This window comes from Lontra canadensis, unplaced genomic scaffold, assembly GCF_010015895.1.
Source record: "Lontra canadensis isolate GAN:19392208 unplaced genomic scaffold, GSC_riverotter_1.0 scaffold120, whole genome shotgun sequence".
Taxonomy (NCBI): Eukaryota; Metazoa; Chordata; class Mammalia; order Carnivora; family Mustelidae; genus Lontra; species Lontra canadensis.
Window position 1 is genome coordinate 2,296,139 of NW_022631114.1, and position 17,719 is coordinate 2,313,857.

Below are 17,719 nucleotides of genomic sequence, written 5' to 3' on the forward strand. Positions count from 1 at the left end.
TTGTGTAAGTGACATCATCAAAGGAAATGTAGTTTACCTAATTTTAACATGACTTTGGCTTCCCTTTCAGTTGTTAGGTTTTATGGGGACAGGCAGGGAGGGATGTTATGTACCTGTTTGAAAAAAGAAAAACAAAACAACAACAACAAAAAAACACTGATAATCCGCTTGACAGGACATGTGGAAATTATGCTGCTGTCTCTTTGAAGAGACAGGTAAAGAAATCACACTTCAAGGATGCAAAGCAAGGCTGGTCAGAGCTATTTCTCTATTCACTGGCTTATTTTTAAAAGGACAGCCTTAGGAAAAAAAAGAAAAAACCTCCTGTGCACCAAATTATGAGGTCCCCGTGTTCAGCTGTGTCCCCATGTCCCATCAACACCAGGATGCCTGGAGGGTGCCCTGGGGGCTGCGGTGATTTTCAGAGAGCTCTTCTAGATTTTAAGCTTGGTTGGTAAATTAGTATCACTTTTTCCATTGAAGAATGATCCCATTTCTTAAATAGGGAGAGCCTGATACTACTTTCTCAATTAAAAATCATTTTAGTGCTGAAACTGAACACTCTTTTTGTTAAAACACACACACACACAAACCATCATGTCAGTAGTTGCAGATGAGTTGTTTAGAAAGGAATTTTGTAGTGATAACCACATTTTTTACCATAAATGCAAATCCCTAATGATAACATTGGTATTTCTGCCTCTTTAATACATCCCAAGCCTTTTAAGTTCTGTGCGGAGAGGAGGGCTCTGTCAGAGGGGAGGGCTCTCGAAGAGTCGGGAAAGGGCGACAGGTGCCTGTGTGGATGTTCTTCTCTCCAGAACCCCCCAGAGTTTGTGCGTTTTAACATGCGGTTGATGGCACTTTCAGTCAGAGAAGGGCAACCTCAAGGGCATTGTGAGGAAGGGGTCTGCGGTTGTGGATGTCAGGGCATCACACAAGGGCACTGTCCCAGCCAGGTCTCAGTGTGGCGGGCTGTACCCATCCTGTCGGGGGCGGGGGTTAGGCAACCCCGACCCCAACCAGCTAAGTCAAGAGCTCCTAAAATAAGGAAACACTCTATTTAATGGGGAAGTGATGAATCTCTCACCTCTGCAGACTGAAAACGCAGTGTCCCACCACATCACAGAATGATGCTCAGAAAGGGATCAGCCACGTTTAGTGTGTTTGTACTCCAGAGAATTACAGAATATCACTGTCTCGTTGTACACAAAATAGAAAACCGGTTATGCCCTCCGGAAGTTCCATGGAATTCAGAAGTTCCCAGTTATCCCTTTAAAACCATACTGGAGGACCCTCACTGATTGAACCTGGCCCACCCCAGAAACAAAGCAGAAGCCGCAGAGACTTCCGGATGACCGTTGTTCATTTTGAGCGTGTCCATGTCAGTTTCCCACCATGGCCATTTCCCAGTGAGCTCTCGCCCTGTGACACGACAGCCCTGCTTCTGCAGTAGAGCCGTCTCAGTGAAGGTGACGGCGCCCGCGGCCCTGAACCTCAGACTCCTGGAGCCTGACTTGCAGATCGTGCGGCAAGGACGGCTCTCACCTCTGCCCACGGTCCAGCCACCAGCGATTCCCAGTGTCCCCAGGAATGTCTGCTTGCTCAGACTGCATGTCCAGAGCAAACCTGTTAAAGATGACTCCCTGGTTTTCTCCCTGGAAAAGAGCTGAAAATAGTAATTCTCTGAGACAGTCTTTTGTTGTCCGTAAATACATCTTTATATCCTGATAATTAAAGGAGACAGCTGCTTGCTTTACCCAAAAGGCTTTGCGGAATCGCTGATGATAAAACATGCTTGGCACACGCCCGAATCGATTACTCTTAAACTTCAGGCTCCCTCGGGTGCCTCTCTCCGTGTCGCCCGGGTGAGATGTGGGGGTGTGGCTGTCCAGCCACAGGAGAGAGCCTCTCTCCAGTTTCTAAGAAACACAGGAAGTGTGCCTGCAAAGGACATACGATCATCTCTGATGAATTATTGAAAATGTGTTTTCTGACATGGCCTTTAAAAAAAAAACGAGCTCTATTTTTCTCCCCATCCAGAGCTTCGGGGATCTGATCTCATTCTGAATTATTCAGAACTCTGACTTTGCAGTTGAGCTCCTTTCACAGATGGAAAATGATGTGGGGGTCTGGCGCAGAGGAGGTGACAATGAACCGACTTAATAATTAAGCTCCATGCGCAGGAGTCCGCGGTTGTCGGGACGGCGGATTTCAATCCTTCAGGCTTCAGGCACTCGACAGGGAGGCTGACCCTGCTCTTAATTTCCCCTCTGGTTTGTTTCCACAGGCTGTATGGCGAGATGGATCTCTTGTCCACAGCGGCTCGGCAGACCGTGGTGGGGGAGGCGGCTTCAGAAACGCAACACGTGCTGTCCAAGGAAGACTTCCTGAAACTGATGCTTCCTGACAGTCCCCTCGCGGAGGAGGGGCGAAGAAAGGTTAGCAAACTTCCGCGAGGCTTTGAAATGACCAGACGCAATGACGTAGGGTCTGAAGAGACTCAGAAGTTTCAGGAACTCCCCCCCACCCGCATGCATTCTTCCTCCTGATTCTACCCATTCATCTGGGCACCGCTGACCCTCTTCAGGGTTTGTTGTATCGTTGAGCAGCGCAAGCCCGGGAGAGGCTGGAAGGGCAGCTTACTAGCGTGGGTAGAGCGGACAGGGAATCTGGGTCTTTTCCCGTCTAATCCAGAGCTCGATCTTGTCCAGATGAAAAAAAAAAAAAAAAAAAAAAAAATCAGGCATTGCCATGTTGATTGTGATCAGGGTAAACAGCAAGTCTGTGTGCTTCTCTCTTCCCTATAATAAAACAATACTGCAATTAACCTAATTGTGTTCTTAGAATAACACTCTAATTAGATACTACCTCAAAGCTGCTTTAATCTAATGCTCCTGTAATCATGTTCTGAAGGACCTGCTGGTGTGTGTGAAGAGGGAATCCCAGAAGAAGTCAATCATAATGAGTCCCTTTTTTTTTCCCCCTAAACTTGTATCCAGCCGTGTATATGGTACTGTATAAGCTTGCGTGTAGATTGTTGTACGAGAAGTGCAAATAGCTTTTCTTTTTATAGGAATGAACTTCTCCTTGGTATGTGGGTCTTCCCCTCCCCCCTTCTGAGACAAATCACCTTCTTTTCATGGTGTAAATTTAACTTTGTAGTCTCCACGCATTCCAGTTACCATTCATCAGTTGGACAGGCCTGACAGAATGGAAGGAACACATACAATAGAAATATTTTTAGCCTCCTTGCTGCACTCACAAATGTAAATGTAAAAAAAAAAAAGAAAAAAAACCTTCTGCATTTGTTTGATGCAAACACTCTGGCTTTTACTGTTGTTTGTATAAAAGGAATGTGGTTCTGTATGCAGAAGCAGAAGTTGGAAAGTCAGATTCTATTTCATTTTTCTTGAGTATTGGACCACTTGCTTCTTGCGTAAGAATTTTCCTCACCCTCTGTGGGATGATCATTTCAGTGGTTCCCTTAAATCTGGTTATGTAGCTCCATTTTTCAACAATTGTAATGGACTTCTGTGGGTGGTGACTGTTGAGTAGACAAGATTTTCCTGGACTGATAGCATTTTTCTCAAACCTGTTTGCACGGCCTAGAAAGCGACCGTGTTCAAAGGTAGTTTTATTACTGTTTAGATGGCCTTGAACCTCCCATGCAGTTGATGGGTACAGAAATTGCCTCCTATGAAAATGTCGTCATTTCAAATTAAAGTCAAGCCAGTGCTATGTGTGCTTTTGAATAACTATGCCAGAAACTGCAACCTTCTCCAGCTCCAGGAGCTGGCACTGCTCTCAGGTTACGGAGGTTCCATTGAACTTTTCAGAACTAATAAAGCCGTGCATGTCTAATTCAGGATAATATTTCTCAGAATGTCAAAGGAGGAAAACATTCAAATCCAATAACTGCACCAGAGCCCTGGTACGTGTGCCTTGATGACCCCCGCGCCTGGTTTAGCGTTCCCGAGCTAATGCTCCGTGCCCGCGTGTCCGCCTAGGGAGAGCCCACAGAGCCGAGTGAGCGAGGGGTGTGTGTCCCCGCCGGATCGAGTCCGATCCGTTTGGTGCTTTCAACTCTTTCATGCCTGTCTTACCCTTCTCCCGCTGCGTTTAAACCCCTAGTTTTCCTTCTACGGGAACCTGTCTCCGCGACGATCGCTCCACCGCACGCTCTCAGACGAGAGCGTGTGCAGCAATCGGAGGGGGTCTCCCTTCAGCAGTTCGCGGAGCTCAGTACTGGACCAGGCCCTGCCCAACGACATTCTGTTCAGCACCACCCCGCCCTACCACAGCACGCTGCCCCCCCGGACCCACCCCGCACCCAGCATGGGGAGCCTGAGAAGTAAGTGCAGGGCTGGGGGTGGCAGGGGGGCTTCTGTGGGTGGCGGCTCGTCGTGTCGTCTCCTACAGAGGTTTTGGGGTGTTCGGTTTATTTTTTAAAATAAATGTATTATTTGGTGTGTCTTCTTTTTGTTATTATTATTTTTAAATGTGATGAAAAGCACCAGAAGGGACATTTCCTAAAAGTTAAGCAATCCTGGGGCACCCAGGTGGCTTGGTCAGTGAAACACCTGCCTTCAGCTCAGGTCACGATCCCAGGGTCCCGGGTTCAGTCCATGCATCGGGCTCCCTGCTGGGCAGGGAGCCCGCTTCTCCCTCTGCCGCTGCCTCTCCCCTTCCCCACGTGTTCTCTCCAATAAATAAAATCTTTTTTAAAAAAGTTACGCAATAATGCCCATTTTGAAGAATATAGAAAACCTCGTGTTAAACATTTTTCTCAAGTAGTGATCGTATGGATATATACCCAGATTTATCTCTTAGCGATTACACTAATAAAAAGTACCTCAAAACCTGATTTTATAAAGGAAAACCTATGGTACAGGAGGTGGATATCCTGGTGGGCAGCAAGCAAGCTTGGGAACTTTCTATTTCTGTTTCTTCTTGATATTACATATCCGGTGGTGGTCAAGGTGATAGACGGGCGTCAGGAGACCCTGGTCTCCTCTCTAGCATGTCCTCGTGCTCGTCCCTCGTCTCCCCGCATCCGGTTTACTGCTCTCCGACTAACTAGACAATTTCCACATGATTTTCCTCTACACCCTGAAATCTTTGCTATTTACATAGTGTCCATTTCTTATTACTGTGTCAGAGTTTAAGGGTGATATTTTTTTTTTAACACTGGCTTTATAAATTCCTTCTTTTTCAAAGTTTAATTTCTAGTGTACAGGAAGAATGAGGATTTAATCACAAATGTATTCATTATCGGTTTTTTTTGGTATCATCATCATAAAGCATTATCTTTAGAACCAATTTAAACTTCATCATGCACATAGAAGTCTTAGGCTAAATGAAATAAAAGTCCTAATAATGCTTCTTCTAATGTTTAACCTAATTGGAAATGAACCTTGTCTCATAAAATTCTTAATCTATTTCTTTAAATAACATAGTATCCTACCTATTATAACGAGTCCATTTACCTGAATTGAAGAAAACTTTAAACCCCTTCTTAACAATCACATGAAAGGTCAGACACATTCTAATAATCTAATAGTTCTCTAAATGTTTTTCCTTTTTTGTAAATAGGTTAACTTTAATGTCCTCTTGAAAGCCTTCATAAAATCAGTGAAACTATTTTCTTGCAAATGTGGTTTTTTTTCATTTAAAATGCTTGATGTGTGGTCATGAACTCATCTGTGGCCTTTGTGTTGATGTAATTCTCCCTTTGTCCTCCTACCCTTTGCTTGCTTCCATATGAAAGATATGTGTCCTTTTTTTTTTTAGCTTTCCTTTTTTTTTTAAGATTTTATTTATTTATTTGACAGACAGAGATCATGAGTAGGCAGAGAGGCAGGCAGAGAGGAGAAAGCAGGCTCCCTGCTGAGCAGAGAGCCTGATGCAGGGCTCGATCCCAGGACCCTGAGATCATGACCTGAGCCAAAGGCAGAGGCTTCACCCACTGAGCCACCCAGGTGCCCTTCTTTTTCTTTTTTTAGCTTTATTTTTAATGATTTTTTTTTTTTTTAAGAGCAGTTTTAGGTTCACAGCAAGATTTAGCGGGAGGCTCAGGGAGTTCCCATACACCCCTGTCCCCACACAGGCACAACCTCTCTCCCAATCAACATCCCTCAGCAAGATACATGTGCTGGAATCCGCAAACCCACAGTGATACGTTATTATCTTGGAGCCCGTAGTTTACATTAGGATTCCCTCTTGGTGCTGTACAACCTGAGGGTAAAATGACATGTATCCGCGATTACAGTATCATCCAGAATAATTTCACTTCACCTAAAAATCCTCTGTGCTTTGTCTGTTCATCTCTCCCTCCCCCATACCCCTGGCAACCACTGATCCTTTTACAGTACCCATTTGTTTCCCTTTTCCAGAATGTCATATAGTTCTAGGAATCCTACAGTGTGTCTTCTTTCCAGACTGGCTCTTTCCTTCATGTCTTTTCATGGCTTGAGAGCTTGCTTCTCTTTAGTGCTGAGTAATATCCCATCTTCTGGATGGACCGCAGCTTATCTATCCCTCCACCGACTGAAGGACTGCGTCCTTTCTGGGTATTTTCGAAGTGTGGACATGAGTAGGATGTGTTACTTATTCCCTGTCTGAGTTCAGAACCACCGTACTAGTCCTAGGGTCCATTTCTCTGGGAAAAACAGTGAGTATGGTCCCCGGCATTTGCTCTTCTCTAGTGAAACCTCCGGCAATGAGGCTTCTCCAGCTTACTTTAGCATCTCCTCGGGAAAAATCCTCTTGGTTCAATGAGTGAAATGACAAAATGTCAACAAGGAAGCAGACAGTAATTTGTGTTGATGTGTCTGACTCCCGCATTCACCTGCGTGGTCCTTTCTTTTCATCTCCTAGACAGATGGTAGCCATCCTTCCCCGTCTGTGGTTTCGGGCCACTCAGCAGAGCTGCGGTGAGAAGATCTCGCTCTTGGAGAATAGTTCAAAACTGAAACAACCGATGTCTAGTGAGCAAGAAACAAGGACTCCTAGAGGTTGTCCAGGTGCTTCTCTTAGTTTCTCAGAGACTTAGCTTCACGGGAAGGCTTGGAGGAGAGGTCAGTTCTGTCCAGCTTTGGGCACTGGATGGCCAAGGAGCTGGGTGCAAACAGCTATGCAGGAACTCAGGAGGCATCAGTGTTCTTCTGTGAAGCTTTAAATCTTGAGCACTCCTGCATGGGATCCTCAGAGAGGCAGTCTGTCCCCAGTAGAGACTCGGTCCTAATTTGGGGGAAGGATAGCGCGGGGAAAGGGTCAGGAGCTTCATCTCCTGACAGCGAACATTCTGCAGCCTTTCTGCGGGTTATCAATGACAATAATCACAGGCTTCTCGTTCAGATACTTTTAGCTAGTGAATGTCCCAAATTTGAACCTGTCTCAGAGCCTTTCTTCTCTAGAGACCGAGGTCTTGATTCAACCTGGTGAGACTGGTACATCACAAACACGTTTTGGATGTGATTCATGCCATGATTCATGTATATGTACTGTGAAGTCGCTGAAATGTGCTGTGTCATTGTGTCTTCTACCTGGAGTTGTGAAACCATGACCTGATCAAGCGATTGAAAATAATTCTGAAGTGTTTCTGCATTGCATGTGAGGCCTTTGTTTTCCTTATTAGTAGACTTCAGAACAAAATTTCTTCAGTGGCCCAGATTTTTAAAAAATGGGAAGTGGCCCTTTGGACACCTGGTTCATTGGCCAGAGAACTGGTGATCTTGAAAAGCATTCCCGGTATCCTTTTCCTCCTTGACCATTTGGGTACCTGGCTTGATTCAGTACAGTTCCAAGCACTGGCAGGTTCCCATCATTTTTAAAGAGAATTCCTGATTTTCTTCTATTTTTTTTTCATTTTTCTCTTGGTAAATGTTTATTATAAAAATTCTGCCATTTTAAGTACTTTTTTACAAAGAAGGCTGTGAATGTAATTTTAAGACAACAACAAGACCTACCAATAATCTTAGATCTGCAAAATGTCAGAAGAGACTATATCTTAAAGAATACTACCAAAGGTTGATTAAGAAAATCCGTCTTCAGTATTAAACAATATTTGAAATGGGAAGAGAACCTTCAAAAGGATAATATGAAGGCCTTGTTTATGTAAATATTATTGCCTACTAAGAAGGCTCACATCCTTCGTGTTCCCCTCCCAAAACTGTTGCAGTTCCCTGATTTTTTCCTTTTTTTAATTCTTTCTCTTTCTCTTTTATTTCAATTCCAGTATCGTTAACATACAATGTTGTATTAGTTTCAGGTGTACAATATAGTGATTAAACAATTCTGTACATTACTCAGTGCTCATCGGTATAAGTATACCCTTAATCCCATCACCTATTTCACTCATCCCCCCAGCCACCTCCCCTCTGGACCATCAGTTTGTTCTCCATAATTAAGAGTCTGTTTTTTAGTTTGTCTCTTTTTTTTTTCTTTTGTTATATATCTTAAATTCCATGTATGAGTGAAATCATATTGTGTTTCCCTCTGACTTGTTTAGCTTAGCATTATCTCTAGATCATCCACATTGTTGCTTATGGCAAGATTTCATCCTTCTTTATGACCAGATAATATTTCCTGTGTGTGTATGTATAAACACACACACACACACACACATATACACAATACATCATCTTTATCCATTCATCACTTGGGCTGCTTCCCTAGTTTGGCTGTTGTAAATAGTGCTGCTTTAAACATACGGGTGCATGTATCCCTTCAAAGTAGTGTTTTCACATTCTTTGGGTAATTATTCAATAGTGTAATTACTGGGTGATATGGAGGTTCTATTTCTATTTTTTGAGGACTTTCCATACTGTGTTCTACAGTGGCTGCACCAGTTTGCATTCCCACCAATAATGCATGAGGGTTTCTTTTTCTGCACACCCTTATCAACACTTGTTGTTCCTTGTGTTTTTTATATTAGCAACTCTGATAGGTAGGAGGTGATCTCTCATTGTGGTTTTAATTCGCATTTTCCTGATGATGAGTGATGTTGAGCATCTTTCCTTGTGTCTGTTGGCCATCTGGATGCCATTTTAGGAGAAATGTCTGTTCATGTCTTGGTTTTTCGATACTGAGTTGTATACGTTCTTTATATATTTTGGATACTAATCCGTTATCAGGTAATGTCGTTTGCAAGTATCTTCTCCCATTCAGTAGGTTGTCTTTTAGTTTTGTTGATTCTTCCCCTGCTTTGCAGAAGCTTTTTATTTTGGTGTAGTCCTAATAGTTCATTTTTGCTTTTGTTTCCCTTGCCTCAGAAGACATATCTAGAAAGAACTTGCTGTGATGAATGTCAGAGAAATTACTGCTTATGCTTTCTTCTTGGATTTTAATGGTCTTAGGATTCATACTTAAGTCCTTAAACTATTTTGAATTTATTTTTGTGTTTAGTAAAAGACAGTGGTCTAGTTTCATTCTTTTGCATGTGACTGTTCAGTTTTCCTAGTGTCATTTGTTGAAGAAACTATCTTTTTCCCATTGCATATTTTTGCCTTCTTTGTCAAAGATTAATTGACTATAGAGTTTGGGGCTTATTTCTTGGCTTTCTGTTCTGTTCCATGGATCTGTTTGTCTGTTTTTATGCCATACTCTTTTGATTAGTACAGCTTTGTAATAGGATTTGAAATCTGGAATTGTGAAACCTCCAGCTTTACTTTGTTTTTTCAAGGTTGCTTTGGCTATTTGGGGTCTTTTGCAAGAATTCCTGGTTTTTTATGGAGATCAAAGCTCTCCAAGCAATGGTAGAAATCTTCCTATGAGCACAGACTCAAAAGTTATTCAATTTCAAAAGATAAAAACAGAGCATCAACTTATATGTGTTTCCAAATCCTGTAGTTCTGACCTAGGCACCTCCCAAAGGATGCTCCCTTGAAGACGGAGAGTTTAGAATAAATAAAATGAGTATTTTCTTTATAATTTAGTACTCTCACAAGATGCTGCAAGGCCCAGCTCTAGGCTCAGCGTGTGGGACATAGGTTGTAAGAGCTGCTAATAGGCAGATGACCTTTGTTACAGTTGGCATTACAGAAGGCAGCTGTGGACTGTCCCGGCAGGGCTTGACGGATTCCACAGGGCACTTGTTTCTCTTCTTCAAATGTTCACGGTCTTTCCTGGTTTGGGGAGAAGAACTGAGAAACCCTAGCCATCTGACCATCAGGAAGGTTCCACAGCATTTATAAAACAACAAAGTCAGACTCAGTAGGCTGGGCAGCACTTTCCGGTCACAGATAAACAAACAGGAAGCCACAAGATCAGTGTCTGGGCTGGAGAGCAATGCCTGGGCATCAGTGTCTGGACATGAGCCATCCTTCGGAATCCGCAAGCCACTTTCTTCTTTAAATTGGCCAAAAGAGCAGTGTGTGCTCCTGACAGAATGCTAACTTTGGAGAGCTGGATTTGAAGTAATGAGCTTTGATACGTAAGACAAGTGGTACCTTTTCTCCCTCCTCTCCAAAACTCAGGAAGCTAGCCAGTGACAGCTGCCACCATGGGCACAGGGGTGGGAGTGGCTCACTTGCCTGCGCCATACCAGATCCCACCACCATCACCACCCCAGCCGCAGAGCCACCAGCAAGCAGATCTCCTTGCTGACTGGGCTCCTCAGGGGCCGAACCTGCCTCTTCCTGGTCCTTGTATCCCTGAGGGCTAGTAAGCATCTTCTAGGTGATGATACCTAACATCCTTTAAAAGTATTACAAAGGATTTCTGGTGGTTTGGAGGCTCAGACCAATTATATAATTTTCCAAACAACTGAAAAGAAATTGAGATGATTTTCTTCTTGATGATTCAGAGGAGAATTTAGGTGCTCTTGTGTCATTTAAGGGGACTGTCATTGACACGAGAATCTCCCTGCTCAGTTTTGATTTAAACCCCCTAGAGCTTTTCTAGCAGAATTGTGTTCTTCATCAAGCAGCCCCTTATCATCATTGGGGTCTCAGGGAGGCCCCCACCTTAGATAAACCTGCCCCCAACATGCCCTCAGGCTCCTCAGTCCCATTGCTGCCTCCCTCCGTTTAGTTTTCTTTGAAAGACTTGTCCCTCCTTGTGTTACCTGGTTTATTTAATTACTGTCTTTTTCCCCATCTCTCGTAAGCTTCCGGAGAGGATGGCTCTTGTTTGCCTTATCTGCCCCTGTCCCCAGCACAGGGTGAGGCATGCCGTAGTCACTTTGTAATACCTCACAGATAGGTCAGCAGAACGCTCCCAGGAAACCCTGGGAGGAGGAGACTTCTTCTAATCTACTGGTCATCTTTGCCAGTTTCATGTCTCCAGTAAACAAAACAGTTCCATTCGCAAACTGGGGAAGAGGGGATATTAGTTTGTAATAAAGAAGAAAGACAGGGGGCACCTGGATGGCTCAGTTGTTGGGCGTCTGCCTTCAGCTCAGGTCATGATCTCAGGGTCCTGGGATCGAGCCCCACATCGGGCTCCCTGCTCTGCGGGAAGCCTGCTTCTCCCTCTCCCATGCCCCCTGCTTGTGTTCCCTCTCTCACTGTCTCTCTCTCTCTCTCTCTCTCTCTCTGTCAAATAAATAAATAAATAAAATCTTTAAAAAAAAAAAAAGAAGAAGAAGAAGAAAGACAGAGGCACCTGGGTGGCTCAGTCCATTAAGCATCTACCTTTGGCTCAGGTCATGATCCCAGGGTCTTGGGATTGAGTCCTGTGCTTTGGGCTCCCTGCTCAGTGGGGAGCCTGCTTCTCCCTCTGCCTGCCTCTTTCTCTCTCTCTCTCCTGACAACTGAATAAAACCTTTAAAAAGAAAAAAAGACCACAAACTATTTCCTGCTCCTTGCTTCTACATACAAGCTGGGGGAAGTTAGCATGCCCTGGGCATGCCTCTGGTTGTGAAACTTTATGCCCAGAGACCTTTCCAGATCCCGGAGTCATCACGTGCTTTGCAAGCGGCCTCCAGGGGACTGGTGCGCAGGGCAGCAGTGAGCAGAACTGTCTGACCTCCCCGCTGGGTGAAGAGATGGGCACGCTCTCTCCCTCCCCACCCCCTCCCTTGGGGCTTTGGCTCCTTGGGCCACCAGGATCGGATGTGTGCCTTGGCTCAATGACAGATGGCCACACATCGTGGCATTTCAGGCTGTTCAGGAATCTTCAAAGCATCCCAAGACTCCAGCGGTGCTTGGGGAAGGAGCCCTTCGAGCATGCAGCTGCTGGGGGCACAGGGATGTTAGCTCAATGCTCGTCCAGTTTGCATCCCGCTCCACTTTTCATGTGGCTCTGTGAGAGCCAGGAAGGATGTTGTTGCCTGGCGGGGTGCAGGGAGAAGGTCGAGTACACATTGCAAGCATGCATTAGGTTTGATTTTAGGCTTTATGAAGCCAGAACTTCAGGTGAAGGATTATGTATCTATAAAGGCATTTCTTAGTGAAGTGTGACTCTGCGTGTAGTGCTACAGAAGTGTTCATTTTCCTGAATAATCACCAGTCCCTGCTGTTTTCCTCCCCAAGGAGGGAAGGGGTGGGGGAATTGCCCCAGGAACAAAGGGGTTCTAGCCTGCCTGGTGCACCCTTCACAGGGCTGCCGCACTCTTAACGGGATTCCTGAAGAGCTCTGGTCACATGGAAATAGTCACAAAAGTCAGGGCCACCTAGTCAAATAATCCCTGTACTCTTAGTGAAAAACCTTCTTTAAGCAAAGCAGCCAAAGCATTTGGAGACAAAGGACGTGATTTGCAAGTGATTGAAGATCCCAGGGCTCCCAAACCTTTCTGCCTGGGGTGTTGAACCTTAAACTTCTGGTTGAGGCCTGAGAGGGCTTCAGCCCATCTCTCCTCTGCTCCTGCTTCCCTGGGTTCCAGAGAACCCGTCCGGAGAGGAGGCAGCTTTTGAGTGCGGACTCCTGCTCTCTGGGCTCGCATTCCAGCTTCCTGCTTCTGTGGCTCCCTGTTTCCCCCCGGCCCGGACGAGGACTGTGCAGGTAGACAGTACAAATGGTTCTTATTTCAAAGAAGACGTGCCCGTGGAGAGGGAAAGTGGCAGGAGCTGTGCGGACAGAACCCCCGTAACTGGATTCCCTTGACCATGGACTGTCAGCGCAGCTAAACAGGTTAATGCTGAAAACAGAGTGGTTGCAGGGGTGTAGCAGCCTTGAGTGGAGGTGGGCTGAGAGCGGCCTGTGAAGGTGTCCAGCAGGTGGAAGACCGTTAGTGCCCGTCAAAGTCAAGGTCAAACACCACCGCTCATTCTCCATCCAGATGCCAGCTTTCACAGCTACCCCAAAGGGTGTGGGAACAAAAATTACAGGTGCACTGGGTTAATTATGCCCCTTACTTAATTGCAGGCTCAGACAGCCAGGTGGTCATTATTTTGATTGGTCTCATTAGGCAGATGTGTTCACAGGCAGTTGCATGCCGCGTTTGGGCCATGTTCAGAAGAGACATGTCAGAGACAGTCCGGGCTGAAGCCTTTGAAAAATCGGTCCTGAGATGTGTAGTGAGTTCTAACATCCAATTTTATCAAGAACATAAACTTCCAAGTCCCTTGATGACAAGTGAAAAAGAAATACCTAGGAAGTCCATTTGTACCGACAAAGGACAGACAGAATTCCATGCTGGACGGTGAAGGGTTTCTGGCTTACCCGGTGATGAACCAGTTCCGTGAGTCAGCCAAGCAGTCCAGCCCCCGTGTTCGTGCCGAGCATGAGGAAAGACCGTCACTAATGAAGGCAAAGTTAGTCTTCCTGCATCTTTGTAATTAAAAATATATAAATATGTTCAGGGCATCTTGACCGTCTGGTGTCCAGCGTACATACTGTGTTCTTCTGGAAGCTTTTAAACCGTCAGGCTAGAGGGAGACGGTACCACACTGTGTGTATGGTGGAAGTTCGTAGCACTGGAAGGGAAGTAATGCCTGCAGAAAGCAGGAATCAATGCTGCAGCTAGTCAGACGGGAACAGATGTCCTCCAGAGAAGCCCAGCCTGGAAGGAAGCTGCCAGATTTCAGCACTGTCCCGTCAGAACTGCTCCCTTCTAAAATCCCTTCCATCCCAGTGCGTCGCTGGCCGACCTCTAAGTGAGTGTGTAGGTCCTGGTTCCCTGCACACCTCCATCTTCCCAGCCGTGTGCTCTTGGATGACTGCAGCATACTGTCCCCCTTTTCATGGGCGGCAGGTGATCTGCTATAAGAAGTTCCCCAGCTCCTTGGAGGGGCCGCCCGTGCCCCACACTGCCATCCAACTAACGCTCTGGCTTTGTCTCTGTTCAGATGAGTTCTGGTTCTCCGATGGGTCCTTATCGGATAAGTCCAAGTGTGCGGATCCTGGCCTGATGCCCCTCCCAGACACGGCCACGGGCTTAGATTGGTCCCACCTCGTGGACGCAGCACGGGCGTTCGAAGGTAAAGACTCAAAGCCTCCAGGGCCCGGGGTGGCAACATGGGGAACGTGGCTGTATTGGGGATTGTCTTGAGTTGTGATTTTGGATACTTGGTGCATCTTTGTGGGTGAAAACACAGGCTTGAGCTGTGACCAAGGACATTTACTTCGGGAGACGGTGCCGTGTCATGGAATGAGTACTGGGCAGAGGACCCCAAAGCTGAATTCCACAGCTATGACCTAGGCCAAGTCACTTTTCCCCTTTGATTTCTGTTTTCTTCCCTGGCATGTGGAGGTGAATATGAAGGACAAAGATCCCCTCTTTCCTGAGTGTGATGAGCGGAGCTAGAGGGGAAGGGCCTTCAGGGGGCCTGGTTTGGCAGGGCCGGCACACACGGCGGGGGGCCGGTGGCTTGGCCTAAAGGCAGATGCAATGTGATCTGTGCAGCCCAAGCCCGCGGCTCTCCCACCTCGGCTTTCTGTGCGGTCGCTGCTGGTGGCTGGGAGGACACCCGTCTCAGGGCCCCGCCAGCTGCCACACCAACGTGAATTTTAGAAGGTTGAAGCTGCTCCGTAGGAAATACGTTTTTCCAGTGCGCAGGTAAAGGCAGACCCAGATGAGGAAGGTGCTTGACCTGCATCCTCAGGACCATACCTGTGGGCATGGGGGCAACCCATGGCCTAGGATTATGACCGGCCATTTGCTGATGTTCTCCTAGGATTACAGCCGCTCCTGGGTGACTGGAAGAACTGGCAAGGGAGGCAGGACTATTTTAGTGGGGCTGTGTTTGAGAATCCCCGTGCACTGGGCTGTGGAGTTCCATGTTCGAGGCTGTCCTCAGGGGAGGGGCCGCGGCCGCTGGAGCAGACCATCTCTTCTCTCCTGCTCTCAGGAATTGGGATTATTGCCTCTGGTCCTAAGCTTTGGGGGTGCGGGGATGGTGAAGGCTACCCACAAGCTAATTCAGACAGCGGGGACGTTTGCTTCAGTAGATAAGGAAAGGGAAACTCTGTTAGGAAATTTCTGCAAAGTAAACAGGCTTGTACTGCTCCCTTAATCAGAGTAAGGGGTCCTTGGTTTTCCTCCTTAAAGGTACTTATTCCATGTGGAAGCCTCAGTATGCCCTGTCTGCTCTGTGACACAGCCTTTGTTCCCTTGGCATGACCTGAAGATGGTTCTAGAACCGCAGGCCCATGGCCCATTACTTCCTGGGCTTTCAAACTGACCTAGATGCGACCTAGCCCAAGGGAAAGGAATGGTGTCTTTACCTCTGTCCGGAGCAACCAAGCAACGGGGAACAGCATTTTCTCTGGCATGTTCTGTACACAGTGTGCTGTCTTACTGCCCCCAGGAGATTGATAAGAGCATGTCTTCTGTCCTCTTCAGTGTTCTCCACTGCTTAAATATTTGCATGGTACTTACCAGGCTGAATTCTGTTTTATTCACTTGTCTGTGTCTACTTATTAGGTGATGAGTATCTCGAGAGTAGGCTGTTTGGTTTATTTATCTTGTCCTTATTTATCAAGCACATAGTGAGATAACTCAATGAGAAGAGCTAGTCCCAAAGAGTGCATAGGTATCAAATGCACAAGATCCCTGAGCTGTACCAACTCAGGGCATAGTTTCTGACCTGTGGAGGTCCATTTGCATTTTATCCTCATTTTTCAGATTTAAAGCAATATTTATCAGCTTATCTCTAGATCCACACACACCCCCACCCATTTGTCTCTTTGTTTAGCTCCCTTCTACCTCTCCAGAATGAAATCACTGCTTCGAAATGGATCTTTTCAGGAGACGGGCTAAGAGCAGGAAGTGGAGAAAGCAAAATGGCGCCCCCAGCCAAGACTGAGGTCCCAACCCAGGGACTCTGGTCACAGTCACTACAGCTCAACAGCTGGGCTGTGGGCCTTTGGAGGAGTCCTTTAACTACCATAATGGCCACACTTTGGGCCAACAATGAATGTTTGACAGTAATCCCCGGAGGTCCTTGACCGCTCGCATCAGGCTTCATTCAGTCTTCTTGTCCATTAAATGAAGACCCTTACCAAAGAACATGGAAGGCTTCTGACGGTATTAAACTTCCACTTCTGTGGTCCTATTCATCAGAGTGTAGTTCTGAGCTGAACTTAGAGTCTAGGGGGACTTGGCACCCACAGACAAAGGAGAAAAAGCATGGCGTGGAAATACCAGATAGCTGGTGCCTCGGGGGCATGGCACCCGAGCCAAACAGAGAGGTCATGGGATTCTGTTTGCCAGGGGAGAGGACTTTCGTTACCTGACCTTTGTGAAGTTTCCAAACGTTTACAAATTGTGTTTCAAAATTACAGTAATGTTCAGTGCTCTTCTGCAGGGCAGCCCACCACGCAGCGAGACAATAGCCCACTTAGGAAAACACAGTTGGGCATTTGCAGCTCCAGACTTCTGCTCCCCAGATTCCCTTGCGTCGGTGTCAGGCCCGCCCTGACACACGCTGGTGTGGTGGTGAGGGGACATCATCAGTCACCTCAGCACTTTACAGAGAAATGTCTTCACTGAGATAACCCAGTTGCCCCGACAGTGACTTGATCTTTTTGTACCAGTTCCCAGAACCATTTCTGAGCTATAGACTAAACATGATAAAGATAGTCCATAAAAGTCCCCTGTGTGTCTGCTTAATTGTTACAAGCTAATAAAGGCAGTTCAGAATGCCCGACGGAGCTCACAGAGCTCTGGAACAGTGCTGTGCCCAGACACCGATGTAAGGGGTCAACACACCTGAAAATGCCCTTCCAGAATGGAGTGTGTCTGCCTGTTGATACCATGACCCTTGTAGAACCCACCAGTGGGATTCACCCAAGCAGGTAGGCCTCCTCCCCGTTGATCTGTTTATGTCCCTCACCTTGGCATGTGATGTATTTACCTTTGTTTAAGAGCCAAAATTGACACTGGATATGGGAGTGTAAGAATTTAGATATTTTGTTCCTACCATTCAAGAATAGAGCAGTGCCGGGGAGCCTGGGGGGTGCTCAGTCAGTCAAGCGTCTACCTTCAAGCTCAGGTCATGATCCCAGGGTCCCAGGATGGAGCCCCATGTTGGCCTTCCTGCTCTGCTTCTCCCTCTCCCTCTACAACTCCCCCTACTTGTACTCTTTTGCTCACTCTCTTGCTCTCTCAGATAAATAAATAAAACCTTAAAAAAAAAAAAAAAAGAACAGAACAGGATCACCACACTAATCTGCCCAGTCAGGGTTGTTTGAATATATCCAAACCCTGTTGGTCCACAGAACGTAGCAGATACTCTGTTACTGTGAGTGAGACTTCTCCAAAGACAGGAGCATTTCCATACATTTCTGACCACAAGGCAATGAAAATAGAATTAAATAAGAAAAGTAGAAGAAA

At 46.2% G+C, this 17,719-nt stretch overlaps 1 protein-coding gene across 3 annotated transcripts in view; it reads left to right on the forward strand.

Moving 5' to 3' along the window:
• The window catches only part of SIPA1L2 (signal induced proliferation associated 1 like 2), a 213,070-nt gene that overhangs the window by 183,874 nt on the left and 11,477 nt on the right, over positions 1-17,719 (forward strand). For 2 of the 3 annotated variants that reach the window (XM_032841144.1, XM_032841145.1), the window contains exons 18-20: positions 2,291-2,441; positions 4,135-4,354; positions 14,232-14,363. In XM_032841144.1, the coding sequence (XP_032697035.1) occupies positions 2,291-2,441; positions 4,135-4,354; positions 14,232-14,363 (503 nt within the window). The remainder of the gene's footprint in view (positions 1-2,290; positions 2,442-4,134; positions 4,355-14,231; positions 14,364-17,719) is intronic. The other variant, XM_032841146.1, reaches the window with a different exon arrangement.